Source organism: Pristiophorus japonicus, chromosome 8 (assembly GCF_044704955.1).
Source record: "Pristiophorus japonicus isolate sPriJap1 chromosome 8, sPriJap1.hap1, whole genome shotgun sequence".
NCBI classification, from domain to species: Eukaryota; Metazoa; Chordata; class Chondrichthyes; family Pristiophoridae; genus Pristiophorus; species Pristiophorus japonicus.
In genome coordinates this window covers 239888718-239908524 of record NC_091984.1, presented here as the reverse complement: position 1 = coordinate 239908524, position 19807 = coordinate 239888718, and the positions used below count along the sequence as shown (strand labels likewise).

Sequence of the window (19807 nt, the reverse complement as noted above, 5' to 3'; positions counted from 1 at the left end):
TGAGCACAGGGGGTGATGGGTGAGCGGGACTCGGTGCGAGTTAGGACACGGGTCAGTGAGCACAGGGGGTGATGGGTGAGTGGGACTCGGTGCGAGTTAGGACACGGGGCAGTGAGCACAGTGGGTGATGGGTGAGCGGGACTCGGTGCGAGTTAGGACACAGGGCAGGGGGCACTGGGTGAGTGGGACTCGTTGCGAGTTAGCACACGTTGTGGATCACCTCTAGTTTACGGAGGGTGGAAGATGGGAGGCCAGCCAGGAGTGCATTGGAATAGTCAAGTCTAGAGGTAACAAAAGGCACGGATGAGGGTTTCAGCAGCGGGAGGGCGGAGACGGGCGATGTTACGGAGGTGGAAATAGGTGGTCTTAGTTATACTGCAGATATATGGCCAGAAGCTCATTTCAGGGTCAAAAATGACCTACAGGTTGCGAATAGTATGGTTCAGTCTCAGACCGAAGTTGGGGAGAGGGATGGAGTCTGGCTGGGGAATGGAGTTTGTGGTGGGGACCAAAAACAAGGGCTACGGTTGGAGAAAATTTCTGCTCATCCAGAATTGGATGTCAGACAGGTAGTTTGCCAATTTAGAGAACGAGGAGGGATCGAGAGAAGTGGTGGTGAGGTAGAGCTGGGTGTTATCAGCGTGCATGTAGAAACACGCTGTGTTTTCTGATGTCGCCAAGGAGCAGCATATAAGATGAGAAATTTACGAGGATGTTGCCTGGACTGGAGTTTAGACCTGCATTCCCTAGAATTTAGAAGGATGAGATGCGATCTGATGGAAACAAAATTCTTAAGGGGCTTGACAGGGTTAATGCTGGGAAAATGTTTACCCTAGCTGAAGAATCTAGAACCAGGGTAAGGTGTCTGAGATGAGAAATTTCTTCACCTGGAGGGTTGTGAATCTTTGGAATTCTCTACCCCAGAGAGATGTGGATGCTCAGTCGTTGAGTATATTTGAGACAAAATAAATTTTGAGGAATTGAGGGATATGGGGATAGTGCGGGAAGGGTGAGTTGTGGTAGATCAGCCATGATATTGAATGGTGGGGCCAAATGGTCTACTCCAGCACTTATTTCTTATGATAGGCTGAGGTTGTTTTCTTTGGAACAGAGGATGCTGAGGGGAGACTTAATTGAGGTGTATAAAATGATGAGGGGCCTAGATACAGTAGATAGGAAGGACCTGTTTCCCTTAGCAGAGGGGTCAATAGATTTAAAGTAATTGGTAGAAGGATTAGAGGGGAGTTGAGGAAACTTTTTTTACTTAGAGGCTGTGGGGCGTTTGGAACTCATTTAAAAAGTACTTGGATGTGCACTTTAAATGCTGTAACCTACAGGACTACAGACCAAGAGCTGAAAAGTGGGATTAGACTGGATACCTCTTTGACTGGCACACACGTGATGGGCTGAATGGCATCCTGTGCCATAAATTTCTGATTCTCCACCCCCTGTCGCAAACAAGTCAGCATCTGTGAAGTGAAAAATCAACATAAATTTTTGCTATAACCCTTAATGCAATTGAAAGATTACCGTGTTCCACACTAGGGTTTTCTTTTCTTCACTTTTAGTTCTGACACAGGGTTATATCAAAAATGTTTAACTGTTCTCTTTTACAGATGTAAATTGACTTGCGGTTGGTTTCCAGCATTTTCTGTTTCCACAGCTCAATCGTGTGTTGCATTGGCACTGCTCCTTGTCCCTATTTTCCTGGTTCCCTTTCCGCTCCTCCCTGCCATGCCGTATGATGCATTTACCCATTGAGGCAAGGATATTTTCCACAAATGTTAGTGAGGGTGGCTGTGTAACTATTTGTACCATGTAATGCCAACACTTTGAAAATCATTGGCTTTGTGTCCCTCCCACTGATTTTTTTTTTCATCCAGATGAGGTTGCATTTTTTTATCTGATCTTTTAAATCAATAGTACAACCAGGCAAGATTATATCCAACAGCTAAAAATGCTGGATATACCACCTTGTGAAATTTGTAGCTTCAGCAATCTTTTTGTGTAAACCTATGATTTTTGTGTATTCCCCTCTGCAGGGAGCCATTTAATTAATTAGCTAAAGGCAACTTCAGGACTGTCAGCAAGTTGCTTGGTCGGAAATCCTTTCATGTAATGCTACTTATCGGGAAGCATCTTGTCTACTTGTCTCTGAGACCTTGGTCTTAACAGCGTACAGTACAATGCTGGCACTCCTGCGGCTGTAACACGAGGTTTGTAGCTGGACTCTGACAGATTGAGTTTACGTGTTTATTTTGCCCCCTCAGACAGAAGCTGTAGGAAGTTGGGGAATTTCTAACAATGACCGGAAGAGCCCGTTCTCGGGCTCGAGGGAGGGCTCGTGTCCCTGAAGTCAGTGCCCAGCCAAGGCTGGTAAGTCATTTTGCTGCTTGCACATAAACATATTTTTGATCTTTGACGAAGTTCTGTAGTTTACAACAAAGTCTGTACAATATAAAGTTACTCAGTGAATATAATAAATCTGCTGATGGGCACCAATTGTTGATGAGAAATAATGTAATTGTTTTAAAAGCTCATTTGGAACACCTGCCACTAGTGTAAATGTGGATTCTTTTCCCTCAATCTGGTTCAGCAAAATTACTGAAACGAATACCGTTTGTGCTTTAAACAAAGCAAGCTTTTATTTAAAAAGCAAATCCCGATCGGGGACCTTATCAGACAGAAGGAATGCAACTCTGATAGAACGCACTCACTTCCTACGGACAAAGTGACGTTACATTGTAAAGGGACGACGGTTATACATTTTCGGCAAAAGATAACAAGATAGGGCTAGAGTGACATCCTAGTTCAGCCTATCCCTTTTGATCCCTCTTTCCCTTTGTCCACTCATAAGCCGACCTAAGTAAGGTCTGATTTTAAACAAAGACCTTCTGTTAATGTTTCAGGTTAATAACATGATTTAATAAGACCTTGAGGTTTTTCTGCAAGCTGTGGGTTTTGTTTCAATATGTGTTAGTGTTGTAACATTTCGCAGTCTCGAGTCTGAGATGTCATGGCTATTGCTCCATGAATTCTTTGTTAGCTTATACTGTCCCTATACAATTCCCACTTTCTCAACTTCAATGTCTCTATACATTTTTAAACATTCACACTAGCACCAAAAGTAATGATTCAAATGTAATTTGTCTAAAATACGGACTGTCATCTATGAAGATGATTTTAATTTACAAGACTTTTGTTTGAATTGGTATAATTACCTGATCATAACTGCTCTGTGAACGCCTTATTTTAAGAAGCAGTATTCATTAATAAGAACATAAGGATTAGGAACAGGAGTAGGCCATCTAGCCCCTCGAGCCTGCTCCGCCATTCAACAAGATCATGGCTGATCTGGCCGTGGACTCAGCTCCACTTACCTGCCCGCTCCCCATAACCCTTAATTCCTTTATTGGTTAAAAATCTTATCTACCTGTGATTTGAATACATTCAATGAGCTAGCCTCAACTGCTTCCTTGGGCAGAGAATTCCACAGATTCACAACCCTCTGGGAGAAGAAATTCCTTCTCAACTCGGTTTTAAATTGGCTCCCCCGTATTTTGAGGCTGTGCCCCCTAGTTCTAGTCTCCCCGACCAGTGGAAATAACCTCTCTGCCTCTATCTTGTCTATCGCTTTCATTATTTTAAATGTTTCTAAAAGATCACCCCTCATCCTTCTGAACTCCAACGAGTAAAGACCCAGTCTACTCAATCTATCATCATAAGGTAACCCCCTCATCTCTGGAATCAGCCTAGTGAATCATCTCTGTACCCCCTCCAAAGCTAGTATATCCTTCCTTAAGTAAGGTGACCAAAACTGCACACGGTATTCCAGGTGCGGCCTCACCAATATCCTGTACAGTTGCAGCAGGACCTCCCTGCTTTTGTACTCCATCCCTCTCGCAATGAAGGCCAACATTCCATTCGCCTTCCTGATTACCTGCTGCACCTGCAAACTAAAAAGAGTTTCATGCACAAGGACCCCCAGGTCCCTCTGCACCGCAGCATGTTGTAATTTCTCCCCATTCAAATAATATTCCCTTTTACTGTTTTTTTTTTTCCCAAGGTGGATGACCTCACATTTTCTGACATTGTATTCCATCTGCCAAACCTTAGCCCATTCGCTTAACCCATCTAAATCTCTTTGCAACCTCTCTGTCCTCTACACAACCCGCTTTCCCACTAATCTTTGTGTCATCTGCAAATTTTCTTACACTATACTCTGTCCCCTCTTCCAGGTCATCTATGTATATTGTAAACAGTTGTGGTCCCAGCACCGATCCCTGTGGCACACCACGAACCACTGATTTCCAACCTGAAAAGGACCCATTTATCCCGACTCTCTGCTTTCTGTTAGCCAGCCAATTCTCTATCCATGCTAATACATTTCTTCTGACTCCGCGTACCTTTATCTTCTGCATTAACCTTTTGTATGGCACCTTATCGAATGCCTTTTGGAAATCTAAATACACCACACCCATCGGTACACCTCTATCCTCGTTATATCCACAAAGAATTCTAGTAAATTAGTTAAATATGATTTCCCCTTCATGAATCCATGTTGCGTCTACTTAATTGCACTATTCCTATCTAGATGTCCCGCTATTTCTTCCTTAATGATAGCTTCAAGCATTTTCCCCACTACAGATGTTAAACTAACTGGCCAAGAGTTACCTGCCTTTTGTCTGCTCCTTTTTTTAAACAGAGGCGTTACATTAGCTGCTTTCCAATCCTCTGGTACCTCCCCAGAGTCCAGAGAATTTTGGTAGATTATAACAAATGCATCTGCTATAACTTCCACCATCTCTTTTAATACCCTGGGATGCATTTCATCAAGACCAGGGGACTTGTCTACCTTGAGTCCCATTAACCTGTCCAGCACTACCCCCTTAGTGATAGTGATTGTCTCAAGGTCCTCCCTTCCCGCATTCCCGTGAGCAGCAATTTTTGGCATGGTTTTTGTGTCTTCCACTGTGAAGACCGAACCAAAATAATTGTTTAAGGTCTCAGCCACTTCCACATTTCCCATTATTAAATCCCCCTTCTCATTTTCTAAGGGACCAACATTTACTTTAGTCACTCTGTACCGTTTTATATATCGGTAAAAGCTTTTACTATCTGTTTTTATGTTTTGGGCAAGTTTACTTTCGTAATCTATCTTTCCTTTCTTTATTGCTTTCTTCGTCATTCTTTGCTGTTGTTTAAAATTTTCCCCAATCTTGTAGTTTCCCACTAACCTTGGCACCTTATACGCATTGGTTTTTAATTTGATACTCTCCTTTATTTCCTTGGTTATCCACGGCTGGTTATCCCTTCTCTTAACGCCCTTTTTCACTGGAATATATTTTTGTTGAGCACTATGAAAGAGCTCCTTAAAAGTCCTCCACTGTTCCTCAATTGTGCCACCGTTTAGTCTGTGTTCCCAGTCTACTTTAGCCAACTCTGCCCTCATCCCACTGTAGTCCCCTTTGTTTAAGCATAGTACGCTCGTTTGAGACACTACTTCCTCACCCTCAATCTGTATTACAAATTGAACCATACTGTGATCACTCATTTCAAGAGGATCTTTTACTAGGAGATCGTTTATTATTCCTGTCTCATTACACAGGACCAGATCTAAGATAGCTTGCTCCCTTGTAGGTTCTGTAGCATACTGTTCTAAGAAACAATCCCGCATGCATTCTATGAATTCCTCCTCAAGGCTACCCAGTGCGATTTGATTTGACCAATCGATATGTAGGTTAAAATCCCCCATGATTACTGCCGTTCCTTTTTCACATGCCTCCATTATTCCCTTGATTATTGTCCGCCCCACCGTGAAGTTATTATTTGGGGGTGCCTATAAACTACGCCCATCAGTGACATTTTTTCCCCCTTACTATCTCTAATCTCCACCCACAATGATTCAACATTTTGTTCATTAGAGCCAATATCGTCTCTCTCAACTGCCCTGATATCATCCTTTATTAACAGAGCTACCCCACCTCCTTTCCCTTGTCTTATCTTTCCGAATTGTCAGATACCCCTGTATGTTTAATTCCCAGTCTTGGCCACCCTGCAACCACGTTTCTGTAATGGCCACCAAACATACCCATTTGTAATGATTTGTGCCGTCAACTCATTCACTTTATTTCGAATGCTGCGTGCGTTTAGGTAGTGTTTTAATACTAGTTTTTAATTTTTAGTTTTGACCCCTCCTGCAGCCCCTTTATATTCATACATATTGTCCCTTCCTATCACCTTGTGGTTTACACTTACCCCAGTGCTACTCTGCTCTGTTGCTTCCTGCCTTTTGCATTCTTTCTTGGGGTCCTGTTCATCTGAGCTCTCACCCACTCTAACTAGCTCAGAGCCCTCTCCTGGATTCCGAATACTCCTCGCATTGAGGCACCGAGCTTTCAGGCTTGCCTTTGACCCTTTAGAATTTTGCTGTACAGTGGCCCTTTTTGTTTTTTGCCTTGGGTTTCTCTGCACTCCACTTTTCCTCATCTCCTTTCTGTCTTTTGCTTCTGTCTCCATTTTGTTTCCCTCTGTCTCCCTGCATTGGTTCCCATCCCCCTGCCATATTAGTTTAACTCCTCCCCAACAGCACTAGAAAACACTCCCCCTCGGACATTGGTTCCGGTCCTGCCTAGGTGCAGGCCGTCCGGTTTGTACAGGTCCCACCTCCCCCAGAACCGGTTCCAATGTCCCAGGAATTTGAATCCCTCCCTGCTGCACCACTGCTCAAGCCACGTATTCATCTGAGCTATCCTGCGATTTCTACTCTGACTAGCACGTAGTACTGGTAGCAATCCCGAGCTTACTACATTTGTGGTCCTACTTTTTAATTTAGCTCCTAGCTCCTTAAATTCGTCTCGTAGGACCTCATCCCTTTTTTTTTTTTACCTATATCGTTGGTACCAATGTGCACCACGACAACTGGCTGTTCACCCTCCCTTTTCAGAATGTCCTGCACCCGCTCCGAGACATCCTTGACCCTTGCACCAGGGAGGCAACTTACCATCCTGGAGTCTCGGTTGCGGCTGCAGAAATACCTATATATTCCCCTTACAATTGAATCCCCTATCACTATTGCTCTCCCACTCTTTTTCCTGCCCTCCTGTGCAGCAGAGCCAGCCACGGTGCCATGAACTTGGCTGCTGCTGCCCTCCCCTGATGAGTCATCCCCCTCAACAGTACTCAAAGCGGTGTATCTGTTTTGCAGGGGAATGACCACAGGGGACTTCTGCACTACCTTCCTTGCACTGCTCTTCCTGCTGGTCTTCCATTCCCTATCTGGCTGTGGACCTTTCACCTGCGGTAAGACCAACTCGCTACACGTGCTACTCACGTCATTCTCAGCATCATGGATGCTCCAGAGTGAATCCACCCTCAGCTCCAATTCCGCAATGCGGACCGTCGGGAGCTGGAGGGGAATACACTTCCCGCACATGTAGTCGTCAGGGACACTGGAAGTGTCTGAGTTCCCACATGGTACAGGAGGAGCTTATCACATGACCGAGCTCTCCTGCCATGACTTAACTCTTAGATACACTTAATTTGGCGACAACACTGTTAACAGGTTACTTACTGATATAAAAGTTTGTATGATGACCAGTTGCTTTCTAAAAGGTCTCAGTAGCACAGATTTAATAGTCATTAGTAATATTTTGCAGTGTACGGATCTGGTAGTTTCGTGTACAATCTGTTCTGGAATTCAAATTGATTAGATTGCAGTATCTTCAATTAAGATGGTTTTAATGAGTTAAACATGAATTTATTTAGCACGCTGTTTTTAACTTGGATCAATCAGTTTTACTTTGTACATGCTGATGTTTAGAGCATTGTGGTTTGACTTAAGCATTTAGGGCTGGAATTTCTTCATCTTTCTGCCCATTTACTGCCAAATTTACCGCCGGTGGTAAATTCATCACTGATTATCACTGAAATACTACCGATTTAATAATTTACCACCGAAATACCGCTGCCGCTAAATTCATTAGTGATTATCCGCTGGCGGTAAAAAAAATACTGCCGGTCTTATTTTATAACCGTTTTTATGATGTCAATCGATATGCAAATCCGAAATGCCACCAAAAATTACTTGAGTCGGAAGACTGTTCTAGCTCCCCACCAACGGGTGCTGTCGATCTGGGTGATATGACTCCAGAGGGTGCAGTGCCAAAAGCCGAGACCATCAATTGCCGCATGGCATTGACAGACTCTGTTTTTGCGCGGTGCGCAATCAGCTGCGACATGTTGGCCGATTGTCGGACAGATTGTGCGGCGATGTTGCTGGAAATTCCACTCGGCCTGGAGGAGCTCTTGACCAAGATCGATGCTCGCCCTCGACAGTCCCACCATGTTCAGGTTTGCGCCTGCCTGTCTCGTGAATTTTGCCGACTCAACCTCCGTGGAGGCAGCATGTGGGGTTGTACACTTTGGGTACGTTGCTGCACACCACTTGGTCCCGCTGCCTGAGGCGGTGAACCCATGAAGGGTCCCTCCAAGCTAAAATATGTGCTGATTCGTCCAGTGACGGAATGGTCGAGGTGGAAGCTTCCATGGGATGGCGTGCATGCGACTCCTCATCTGGCAATAGAAAACAACCTGAGTGATTAGCGGCGCGGGGGGTGGGGGTGGGGGGGGAGGGAGCAGGGTGACATGAGTACGGTCACAAAGCACAGAGGCTTATTTGAAGGACCACCACTACTGCATTATATGTCATCGAGAGACACTACATGAAATTACCCTAACCAGAATCCACAGACACTACATGACATTACAATAGAAACATAGAAAATAGGTGCAGGAGTAGGCCATTTGGCCCTTCGAGCCTGCACCGCCATTCAGTGAGTTCATGGCTGAACATGCAACTTCAGTACCCCATTCCTGCTTTCTCGCCATACCCCTTGATCCCCCTAGTAGTAAGGACTACATCTAAATCCTTTTTGAATATATTTAGTGAATTGGCCTCAACAACTTTCTGTGGTAGAGAATTCTACAGGTTCACCACTCTCTGGGTGAAGAAGTTTCTCCTCATCTCGGTCCTAAATGGCTTACCCTTTATCCTTAGACTGTGACCCCTGGTTCTGGACTTCCCCAACATTGGGAACATTCTTTCTGCATCTAACCTGTCTAAACCCATCAGAAGTTTAAACGTTTCTATGAGATCCCCTCTCATTCTTCTGAACTCCAGTGAATACAAGCCCAGTTGATCCAGTCTTTCTTGATAGGTCAGTCCCGCCATCCCAGGAATCAGTCTGGTGAACCTTCGCTGCACTCCCTCAATAGCAAGAATGTCCTTCCTCAAGTTCGGAAACCAAAACTGTACACAATACTCCAGGTGTGGCCTCACCAAGGCCCTGTACAACTGTAGCAACACCTCCCTGCCCCTGTACTCTAATCCCCTAACCCAACATACCATTTGCTTTCTTAACCGCCTGCTGTACCTGCATGCCAACCTTCAATGACTGATGTACCATGACACCCAGGTCTCGTTGCACCTCCCCTTTTCCTAATCTGTCACCATTGAGATAATAGTCTGTCTCTCTGTTTTTACCACCAAAGTGGATAACCTCACATTTATCCACATTATACTTCATCTGCCATGTATTTGCCCACTCACCTACATTACATTACATGACCCTGACATTACATTACATGACCCCGACCTTACATTACATGAACCCTGCTATGCTCATAATAAAGGGTGAAACTGAGTACTGTGTACAATGAGCAAGTGTGACCTTAGCTTCTTTAATAAGACTCCAGAGTGCAGGTACCTCATGGGTGGCCTGCTTATATACCATGCTCCCAAGGGATGCTGGGATCCCTTGGGACTCCAACAGGTAGGCCCTCTGGTGGTAATGTAATACAGGTTACAAGAGGTTAAATACATAACAACCCCAACACAGCCCGGGGATTTTGCAGGACTTGCCCTCAGCTGAAGTCGTCGGATCAGCGCCACCACGGGTAGCCGTTCTATTGTGGGCACCTACTAGGGCTGCCGCACGTTCCTCCACCTCTGTTAATTGCTGGATTTTGGGTGGCCCACACCCCGTGCGTCGCTGCTCAGCATGATTGACTGTTTCATCTGAAAAAATGTCAATAGCAATGCTTAACTGAATTGCCTTTCTGCCCTTGTGGCACACACAGCCATCAAAGCACGAGTAACATACTGTGTGCATTTAATACAGTTTAATGTCCCATTAAGCTGCACATGGTTCATGAGGAAGACATGGTTCATGAGGAAGACATCGAAGTGCAGAAACATCTTTTAAGATCTCAGAAAGCCATCTTAAGATAATTCATGGCAAATAAGGTTCAACATTAAGCCTACCTACATCAACATGTCAGATTTACATTGTAAGCAATCAAGGAGTGAATGAATAAAAATATTATTTATTCTCATGTACGCAACTAAGTCATTCCACTTCTTCCTGCACTGCTGGCCCCCCTGCTATATGTCATCGACTGAGGACACCCCCTCAGATATTGCGCTCCAGATTCTCTTGCATGCAGCTGGGGGGGTGGGGGGGTGTTGCATGCCCACCCCTGGACAATTGTCCCCATCTAGCCTCCACTTCTGCAACCAGTGCCTCTTGGGCATCCAGGCTAAATGTATGTGCCCTCTGCCTCCCTAACTCTGGTGCTGCATTTTTATTATTATTTTATCCTGTTATCTGCTTTTATATGCTTTGATCTCTCTCAATCTGCTATTATATGTCTCCTATGTCCTTTTGCAAGCTCTCTCTATCCTCTCCGATTCTCTCCTCTCTCTCACTTTCTCTCTCCTGCGCATGCGCGGGTGACTTCTGACCCTGACCAGGAATCACGGGGTGGGAAATAAAATCACGCATGTGCAGAAGGTCAGTTAATTTTCGAGTCTTGCACGACTGAAAATACTGCTACTGCTGGTCAACTTTTGACCAAACCAGCGGCCTTCAGTCATAGTGGTATTTCGGTAAAAAAACTCTGCAAATACTGCCGAAAAATCGGTGGTAGTGGTATTTGATGAAATTACAGTCATTAGTACTTGAGCAATCTCTAAAATCTTAGAGCTTCATTCTGTCCTTGATATTTGTCTTCATTGTTACAGTTGACTTCTGATAACATCTTACACCAATATTCAAGTAACTAGTTTGGGAGGACAATTCTCTCTCTCTCCCCCCTCTCCCCCCCCCCCCCCCCCCCCCCCCCATTTCACAGCTGCATTCTTGTGGCTTAATGATTTCCCTGCATATTCCAAGGTGCTCAACCTTTTAGATGTTTTTAAAGTGTGGTCAAGGGCTTGATTTTTCACTAGAATTGTATGTTGTGCTTTCTCTTGCACGGTTTTATTTTGTTCACATTTCCCCTGGCTGATGGAATGTAGCAGAACATCTCCTGGGGGTCAGGTTGGAACAAAACTCTTGCTCCTGATAAAAGCAGGCGCATAGCCTATTTTTACAGGTGTAAGAGTCTTAAAATGCACTTAAAACATAAAAAATAAAATTAAAAATGCACTATTTTTAAAAACCCTACTCACAACATTAAATTTATTTTAAACCATGTTTAAAAATAACTTAAAAACTCTGAATTTTTTTTCTGTAAGATATTTATTAACTTTAATTTTAATTATGTGAGGTGTTTTTTATTTGCTGTTATTGTTTGTTTTTTTTTCTCAATTAAAAGCAAAGAACTCATAGATATGGAGTTCCCATTGCTATTAATTGAGAATACTTTACCTGATTGGTTGAGCAGTCACATGTGACTGCACTTTCTGCGTGGGAACCTTGAGGATGGGAGCACGCTTCGCAGCGTGGGAAGAGAAGGCCTCCCCACCGGAATCCCAGACGACTCCTGGCCCACCAAGTAATTTCCTAGAAATGTTTCTGGTCAGAGACAATTGCCCGCGGGAAGCCTCCGACCATAATTTCAGGGCATCATTTTCCTCAAACTCCAACTCTCCTTGTACTTATTTTCTCATGTACCCTCGAGTTTCTCAAAACCTGCTCTTGTAGGTATGATCGCAGAAAGTCAAAACCGATCCTAACCTTTTCAGTGCTTCATAGAATATTGATCTGTTCTTAAATCTCCTCAGCATTTTTACCTGGGATTACCAGAATTTCATACTCTTAGTATTGAAGTTCTACCATTTCATAAATTGAATGCAGATTTTATTGTACTTTGAGGCATTGTGTATTATACCCGTGGAATTAACGAGGCAGTTCAAGAAGCCATTATTTTTGTCAGGTTTAAGTAATAAAATGCATTCCCTGACTGATTCAGTAAAGTTGCAGCTTGCAGGATACTGTAATTTGAAGTTTGAAGCCAGGATCAGTTAATCGCTGATTTCCTGCATAGCCCTGCAATCAAACATCTGCATCCGAGTAATCCCCTGACTTTAAATAAAGATGGGCCAGATTAATCATCTTTTGATACATTGGTGTGAGTTTAAAATCACATGTGGATCACTCTTTCTTTGGTACTGCAGTCAGCCCTTGTGTAGGGACTGGGTTTATTCCTGGTTTATCTTTCACGTTTTGGGGCATATTTGGAATTTTTTGAAATAGTATTCTTTGCCATATAGGCATTTATGCTCTACTGGTGTCTGACAAACTACTGTCTTTCATGAGCTCAAAACCTCCCAAAATGCTTTATAGCCAATGAAGTAACTTTGAAATGCAGTCACTGTTGTAAGGTAGGGAAATGGGCAGTTAACTTGCAATAATAGCAATTTATATAGAAGTTGGACCCCTCTGGTCTGGCACTCTCTGGACCTGACCAGTGCCGGAACAGAGAATTTTCCAAACCATGGGAGGTCAGTTTTTTTTGGCATTATCAATAATCATCTCTTTATTTTCAGTTACAGAGCTCAATTTGTGCACACATCAGCCCCAAACTCGGCACCTGGGCTGCAGAAGTCCAACATCGTCGTGTGTATACTTTCCCCTGTTCTCTTCATCTCGACTGCTCCATAATTTCTTACTCTTTCATTTCCATGTTCACCACCTTTCCATCTTTCCTTTTCTTGCCTCCGCCCCCCTACATCTCCATCATGTCAGACGGTCGGATCCTCGATGGAGCAGGTTCAATGTCCATTACAGGTCTCCCTGTGTCTGTGCTGGATCTGTTTCTGTAGCTTCCTGAGAGCGTGATAGTCGCCCTTTTACTCGAGCATTGATTCTTCAGGTGATGGATGGTGGTCAGCCCCTCGTCAATCACTGCGCCCACCATTACGTGCTTTTTCCTTTTCTTGTTCTCCAGCACACTCCGTCTTTTGAAAAGATTTCTCTAACTCTATCTTGGGCCAGTACTGGTGATCGCTGAATGAGGGAAGAGAGGCGGGGATTGGTCATTTCTCTCTGTCTCTGGTCTGACGCCCCTTCACTGCGCTGTCAAGTCCCACAATGAGGAAGCAGAGTGAGATGCTGAGCGAGACGGGAGCGCTTAAGTGAGTTCCAGACCCAGGAAAGCGGCAGTTCCGCCACGGATGCCGAACCATGGATGTTTCCGGACCAGAGAGGCCAGTATTTAGTGCCTTAATCATAGTAAAATGTCCCAAGGCGCTTCAGAGGTGTTATCAAACAAAATTTGACATGAGCCACGTAGCTAGATATTAGGGCAGATGATCAAAAGCTTGGTCAGAGGTAGGTTTTATGGAGAAAAGAGGCGGAGAAATTTAGGGAGGGAATTCCAGAGCTTAGGGCCTCTGGTGCAATTAAAATCGGGGATGTGTGAGAGGTCAAAATTGGAGGAGCGCCGATATCTCGGAGTTGTAGGGCTGTCATGTGAAGCCATACATTTTGGTAGAAAGAATGAGGAGAGGAAATATAAACTAAACGGTTCACTCCTAAAGGGAGTGCATGAACAGAGACACCAAGGTGCACAAATCACAAGGTGGCAGAGCAGGTTGAGAAAGCAGTTTAAAAAAAAACTTGAGATCCTGGGCTTCATGACTAAAGTAAATGTTGGTCCCTTAGAAGATGAGAAGGGGGATTTAATAATGGGAAATGTGGAAATGGCAGAGACCGTAAACAATTATTTTGCTTCGGTCTTCACAGTGGAAGACACAAAAACCATGCCAAAAATTGCTGTCACGGGAATGTGGGAATGGAGGACCTTGAGACAATCACTATCACACTCGGGGGGTAGTGCTGGACAGGCTAATGGATCTCAAGGTAGACAAGTCCCCTGGTCCTGATGAAATGCATCCCAGGGTATTAAAAGAGATGGTGGAAGTTATAGCAGATGCATTCGTTATAATCTACCAAAATTCTCTGGACTCTGGGGAGGTACCAGCGGATTGGAAAGCAGCTAATGTAACGCCTCTGTTTTTAAAAAAAAAAAAAAAAGGGGGGCAGACAAAAGGCAGGTAACTATAGGCCGGTTAGTTTAATATCTGTAGTGGGGAAAATGCTTGAAGCTATCATTAAGGAAGAAATAGCGGGACATCTAGATAGGAATAGTGCAATCAAGCAGACGCAACATGGATTCATGAAGGGGAAATCATGTTTAACTAATTTACTGGAATTCTTTGAGGATATAACAAGCATGGTGGATAGAGGTATACCGATGGATGTGGTGTATTTAGATTTCCAAAAGGCATTCGATAAGGTGCCACACAAAAGGTTACTGTAGAAGATAAAGGTACGCGGAGTCAGAGGAAATGTATTGGCATGGATTGAGAATTGGCTGGCTAACAGAAAGCAGAGATCCAGGATAAATGAGTCCTTTTCGGGTTGGAAATCGGTGGTTAGTGGTGTGCCACAGGGATCGGTGCTGGGACTACAACTGTTTACAATATACATAGATGACCTGGAAGAGGGGACCGAGTGTAGTGTAACAAAATTTGAAGGTGACATAAAGATTAGTGGGAAAGCGGGTTGTGCAGAGGACACAGAGAGGCTGCAAAGAGATTTAGATAGGTTAAGCGAATGGGCTAAGGTTTGGCAGATGGAATACAATGTCAGAAAACGTGAGGTCATCCACCTTGGAGAAAAAAAAACAGTAAAAGGGAATATTATTTGAATGGGGAGAAATTACAACATGCTGAGATACAGAGGGACCTGGGGGTCCTTGTGCATGAAACTCTTTTAGATCCTTGTGCATGAATCCCCCAAAAAAAAGTTAGTTTGCAGGTGCAGCAGGTAATCAGGAAGGCGAATGGAATGTTGGCCTTCATTGCGAGAGGGATGGAGTACAAAAGCAGGGAGGTCCTTCTGCAACTGTACAGGGTATTGCTGAGACCGCACCTGGAGTACTGCGTGCAGTTTTGGTCACCTTACTTAAGGAAGGATATACTAGCTTTGGCGGGGGTACAGAGACGATTCACTAGGCTGATTCCAGAGATGAGGGGGTTACCTTATGATGATATATTGAGTAGACTGGGTCTTTACTCGTTGGAGTTCAGAAGGATGAGGGGTGATCTTATAGAAACATTTAAAATAATGAAAGGGATAGACAAGATAGAGGCAGAGAGGTTATTTCCACTGGTCGGGGAGTCTAGAACTAGGGGGCACAGCCTCAAAATACGGGGGAGCCAATTTAAAACCGAGTTGAGAAGGAATTTCTTCTCCCAGAGGGTTGTGAATCTGTGCAATTCTCTGCCCAGGGAAGCAGTTGAGACTAGCTCATTGAATGTATTCAAATCACAGATAGATAGATTTTTAACCAATAAGGGAATTAAGGGCTACGGGGAGCGGGCGGGTAAGTGGCGCTGAGTCCACGGCCAGATCAGCCATGATTTTGTTGAGTGGCGGAGCAGGCTCGAGGGGCTAGATGGCCTACTCCTGTTCCTAATTCTTATGTTTTATGAATAGAGGCATAAGAGTACAAAAGCATGGAAATGATGATGAACCTGTATAAAACACTGGTTCGGCCTCAACTGGAGTATTGTGTCCAATTCTGGGCATCACACTTTAGGAAGGATGTGAAGGCCTTGGAGAGGATACAGAAAAGATTTACGAGCATAATTCCAGGGATGAGGGACTTCAGTTATGTGGATAGACTGGAGAAGCTGGGGTTGTTCTCCTTAGAGCAGAAAAGATTGAGAGGAGATTTGATAGTGTTCAAAATCCTGAGGGGTCTGGACAGAGTAGATAGAGAGAAACTGTTCCCATTGGCAGAAAGGTTGAGAACCAGAGAACACAGATTTAAGATGATTGGCAAAAGAACTAAAGGTGACATAAGAAAAAACATTTTTGTGCAGCGAGTGGTTAGGATTGGGAATGCATTGCCTGAAAGGGTGGTGGAGGCAGATTCAAAAAGGAGTTGGATAAATACCTGAAAGAAAGAGAAATTGCAGGGTTATGGGGAAAGGGCGGAGGAGTGGGACTAGCTGAGGTGCTCTTGCAGAAAGCTGGCACAGGCTCGACCGGACAGATGGCTTTCTTCTGTGCTGCAACCATTCTATGGTTCTCTGAAGGAGGATACAGAGATAGGGAGGGGTGAGGCCATGGAGGGATTTGAAAACGGGGATGTGAATTTTAAAATTGAGGCGTTGCTTAACCGAAGGCACGGGGTGATGGGTGAACGTGACTTGGTGCGTGTTAGGATACGGGCAGCTGAGTTTTGGGTGACCTTAAGTTTATGGAAGGTGGGAGACTGTCCAGGAGTGTGTTGGAATAGTCGAGTCTAAAGGTAACAATGTAAGGTCCTACAAACGGCAATGAGATAACGACCAGCTAATTTTTTTTAGTGATGCTAGTTGAAGGAAAATGTTGGCCCATAACACTGGGAGCACTGCTGCTTTTCAAATCTTTCTATGGAATATTTTATATCCACCTGCGAGGGCAGGTTGAGCCTCAATTTTCCCCAATTATCTGTGCCGTATTTTTGGTGTGCACCGTCTTTTTTTTTGGAGTTTCCCCAAAGTTTCTGAGCCAGCGTAATTCACTTGGGTAAGATTTTTTTAGGTTAGGATTTTTTTGCGTAATAGGGGGCTGCGCCAGTTTTTCAGATTTAAGCAAGTTGGCCAATTTACAGTTTTCCTAGGACGGCGTATGTGACCATTTCCAAAAAACCTTCTGGGCACTTAAGAAAAATCAGGGCACAGAAAGACGGCATTGTTTTTTGGCGGGAGTCAAGAAGGCAGAGAATATGCATCATAAATTTAAAAATTTTTTCAAAGTCAAAAGGGAAAAATAGGAAGTTGAATGCAATTCTTGAATTTTTTTTTTCCAAATGTACTATCCCACCACCGAACGGCTCCTCACCAGGCTAGAGGATCGGAGCGCGGCCGGCAGAATCACTCCCTCGCCTGGACACGGGCTCAGCTTCAAAAGAAGTCTGGGGCAGGGGTGGAAGCTGAGCCCATGCCTGGGTGAGGGAGCAATTCTGCCGACTGACCCTCGAACCCTGAGAGGAGACGTTTGGTGATGGGGTGGTACTTTTGGGGGAAAAAAAATTGAAGAATTGCATGAGACTTTGTTGCAGAAGGGGGTATGCGGGAGGGGGGGGGGTAGATTCTTTTTTTAGACATTAGGCTCCAACCCCCAAAAGCTAAAGGACAGGCTGCGCGGTGCCAATTTCAAAAATTAGAACGGGGAAACTTCGTTTTTTTTTTCGCGTGGTCAGGCCCAAAGATATATTCAAAAGGGAGCTAGATGTGATCCCGTATGGCTAAAGGGATCAAGAGGAATGGTGAGAAAGCAGGAATGGGGTACTGAAGTTGCATGATCAGCCATGAACTCATTGAATGGTGGTGCAGGCTCGAAGGACCGAATAGCCTACTCATGCACCTATTTTCTATGTTTCAAAGAAAACTGGCGTAACTCTTCAAATACGCCAAAAAACAACATTGGGGAAAATCGAGCCCAATGTCTTGGCCAAAGACTGCCACTCTGACAATACAGGACTCCCTTAGTACAGCAGGACTCCCTCAGTACAGCACTAAAGTGCTCAAGTCTCTGGAGTGGGGCTTAAATCCATGACCTAACTTGGAGGCAAGAGTGCTACCCACTAGGCCATGACTGCGGCTCTTGATAAACATGTTTGTAGAGCAGGAAAAGGTACAGAGGCAACCTCGAATAAAGCTCTGCAGCCCATCCTTGGTTTGTCTTGCTCTGATTGTGAACTGACGCTGAAACCTACGCTTGTTCCTCACTCCATGTCTGAGTGTTACTGATTGAGCAGTGCCCAGCCGATTGTTTTGTGTATTTGTTGTCCTGGGGCGTGCAATGGAATTTTGTCCTTCATCTCCAGGGATTGGAATACACAAGTGACGAAATGATGCTTCAGTTGTACAGAGCCTTGGTCAGACACCATCTGTACTGCGTTCAGTTTTGGGCATCAAACCTCAAGAAAGGCCTTGGGAGGGGATGCAGCGTAGTTTAGCCGGAATGAGACCAGGGCTAAATTGAGAACAATTTGCAATCTGCCTAGTTTACATGTTTGAAGGATAATCTATTTGAGGTCTTTATCAAAATCATGTTTAAATTTTGTCTGGTGGGGGAATCTGGAATATGGGCATAATCTTAAAATTAGAGCAAGACCAATTAAGCGTGAAATCAGGAAGCAATATTTCCTCACAAAGGGCAGTGGAAATCTGGAACTCTCTCCAAAAGGCTATGCATGCTGGGTCATTTGAAATTTTGAGGACCAAGATTGATAACATTTTGTTCGGCAAGATATAGAGCAACAGTGGATAAATGGAGTTGAGGTGCAGATCAGCCACAATGTGATTGAATGGCTGAACAGGCCTGAGGAGCTGAATGGCTTATTCCTGTTGCTTTTTAACCATGTCACTGTTACCATTCTTTAGTTGAATATTTTTTGAATTTGGTTAACGTTTTTGTCAAAGTGTGTATATGTTTACAGGAAAACAAAGACATCATGATTGACACTTTGCTGATGGTGGAAAGGGTGATTGAATTGACATCATTGAGTTCTTTAATTTAATACATTTCGTACCTGTATCTTAACTTTTGCAATTAACTTCAATCATGAGCATATATTGAAAAGGCAGTTCTTATCACCACAAATCTAATTTGCTAATTGCTTCAGAAATAAATACAGGACTATCTTCTATTTTGAAATGTAGGCACATCCTCCAGTACCAGCTCCGACAAGACCTGTCCCTTTGGGGGAACCTGAACTACTTGGTCGTGGTCGGCAGCGAGGGCCCTCTGGAATAGTGGGACGCAAAGATGGTGAGGTTTGATTAAAGTTTGTCTGCTATCTTAGGTCTTACAAAGGAAACTTTTTAACCTCTGTACATAAATGTTGTAACCATCTAACAGCTATCGGTATTCACTAAGGAGGATACAAACAACCTTCCGGATATAAAAGGGGTTGGAGGGTCTAGTAAGGAGGAGGAACTGAGGGAAATCCTTATTAGTCGGGAAATTGATGGGATCGAAGGCCGATAAATCCCCAGGGCCTGATGGACTGCATCCCAGAGTACTTAAGGAGGTGGCCTTGGAAATCGTGGATGCATTGACAGTCATTTTCCAACATTCCATTGACTCTGGATCAGTTCCTATGGAGTGGAGGGTAGCCAATGTAACCCCACTTTTTAAAAAAGGAGGAAGAGAGATAACAGGAAATTATAGACCGGTCAGCCTGACATCGGTAGTAATCAATTATTAAGGATGTCATAGCAGTGCATTTGGAAAGAGGTGACATGATGGGTCCAAGTCAGCATGGATTTGTGAAAGGGAAATCATGCTTGACAAATCTTCTGGAATTTTTTGAGGATGTTTCCAGTAGAGTGGACAAGGGAGAACCAGTTGATGTGGTATATTTGGACTTTCAGAAGGCGTTCAACAAGGTCCCACACAAGAGATTAATGTGCAAAGTTAAAGCACATGGGATTGGGGGTAGTGTGCTGACATGGATT

General features: G+C 44.1%; 1 protein-coding gene across 1 annotated transcript in view; it reads left to right on the top strand.

Annotated features, from left to right (window-relative positions):
- The window catches only part of piwil1 (piwi-like RNA-mediated gene silencing 1), a 77037-nt gene that overhangs the window by 2093 nt on the left and 55137 nt on the right, over positions 1–19807 (top strand). The window contains exons 2-3 of the mRNA XM_070888151.1: positions 2271–2376; positions 19010–19118. Of these exons, the coding sequence (XP_070744252.1) occupies positions 2305–2376; positions 19010–19118 (181 nt within the window). The 5' untranslated portion in view covers positions 2271–2304. The remainder of the gene's footprint in view (positions 1–2270; positions 2377–19009; positions 19119–19807) is intronic.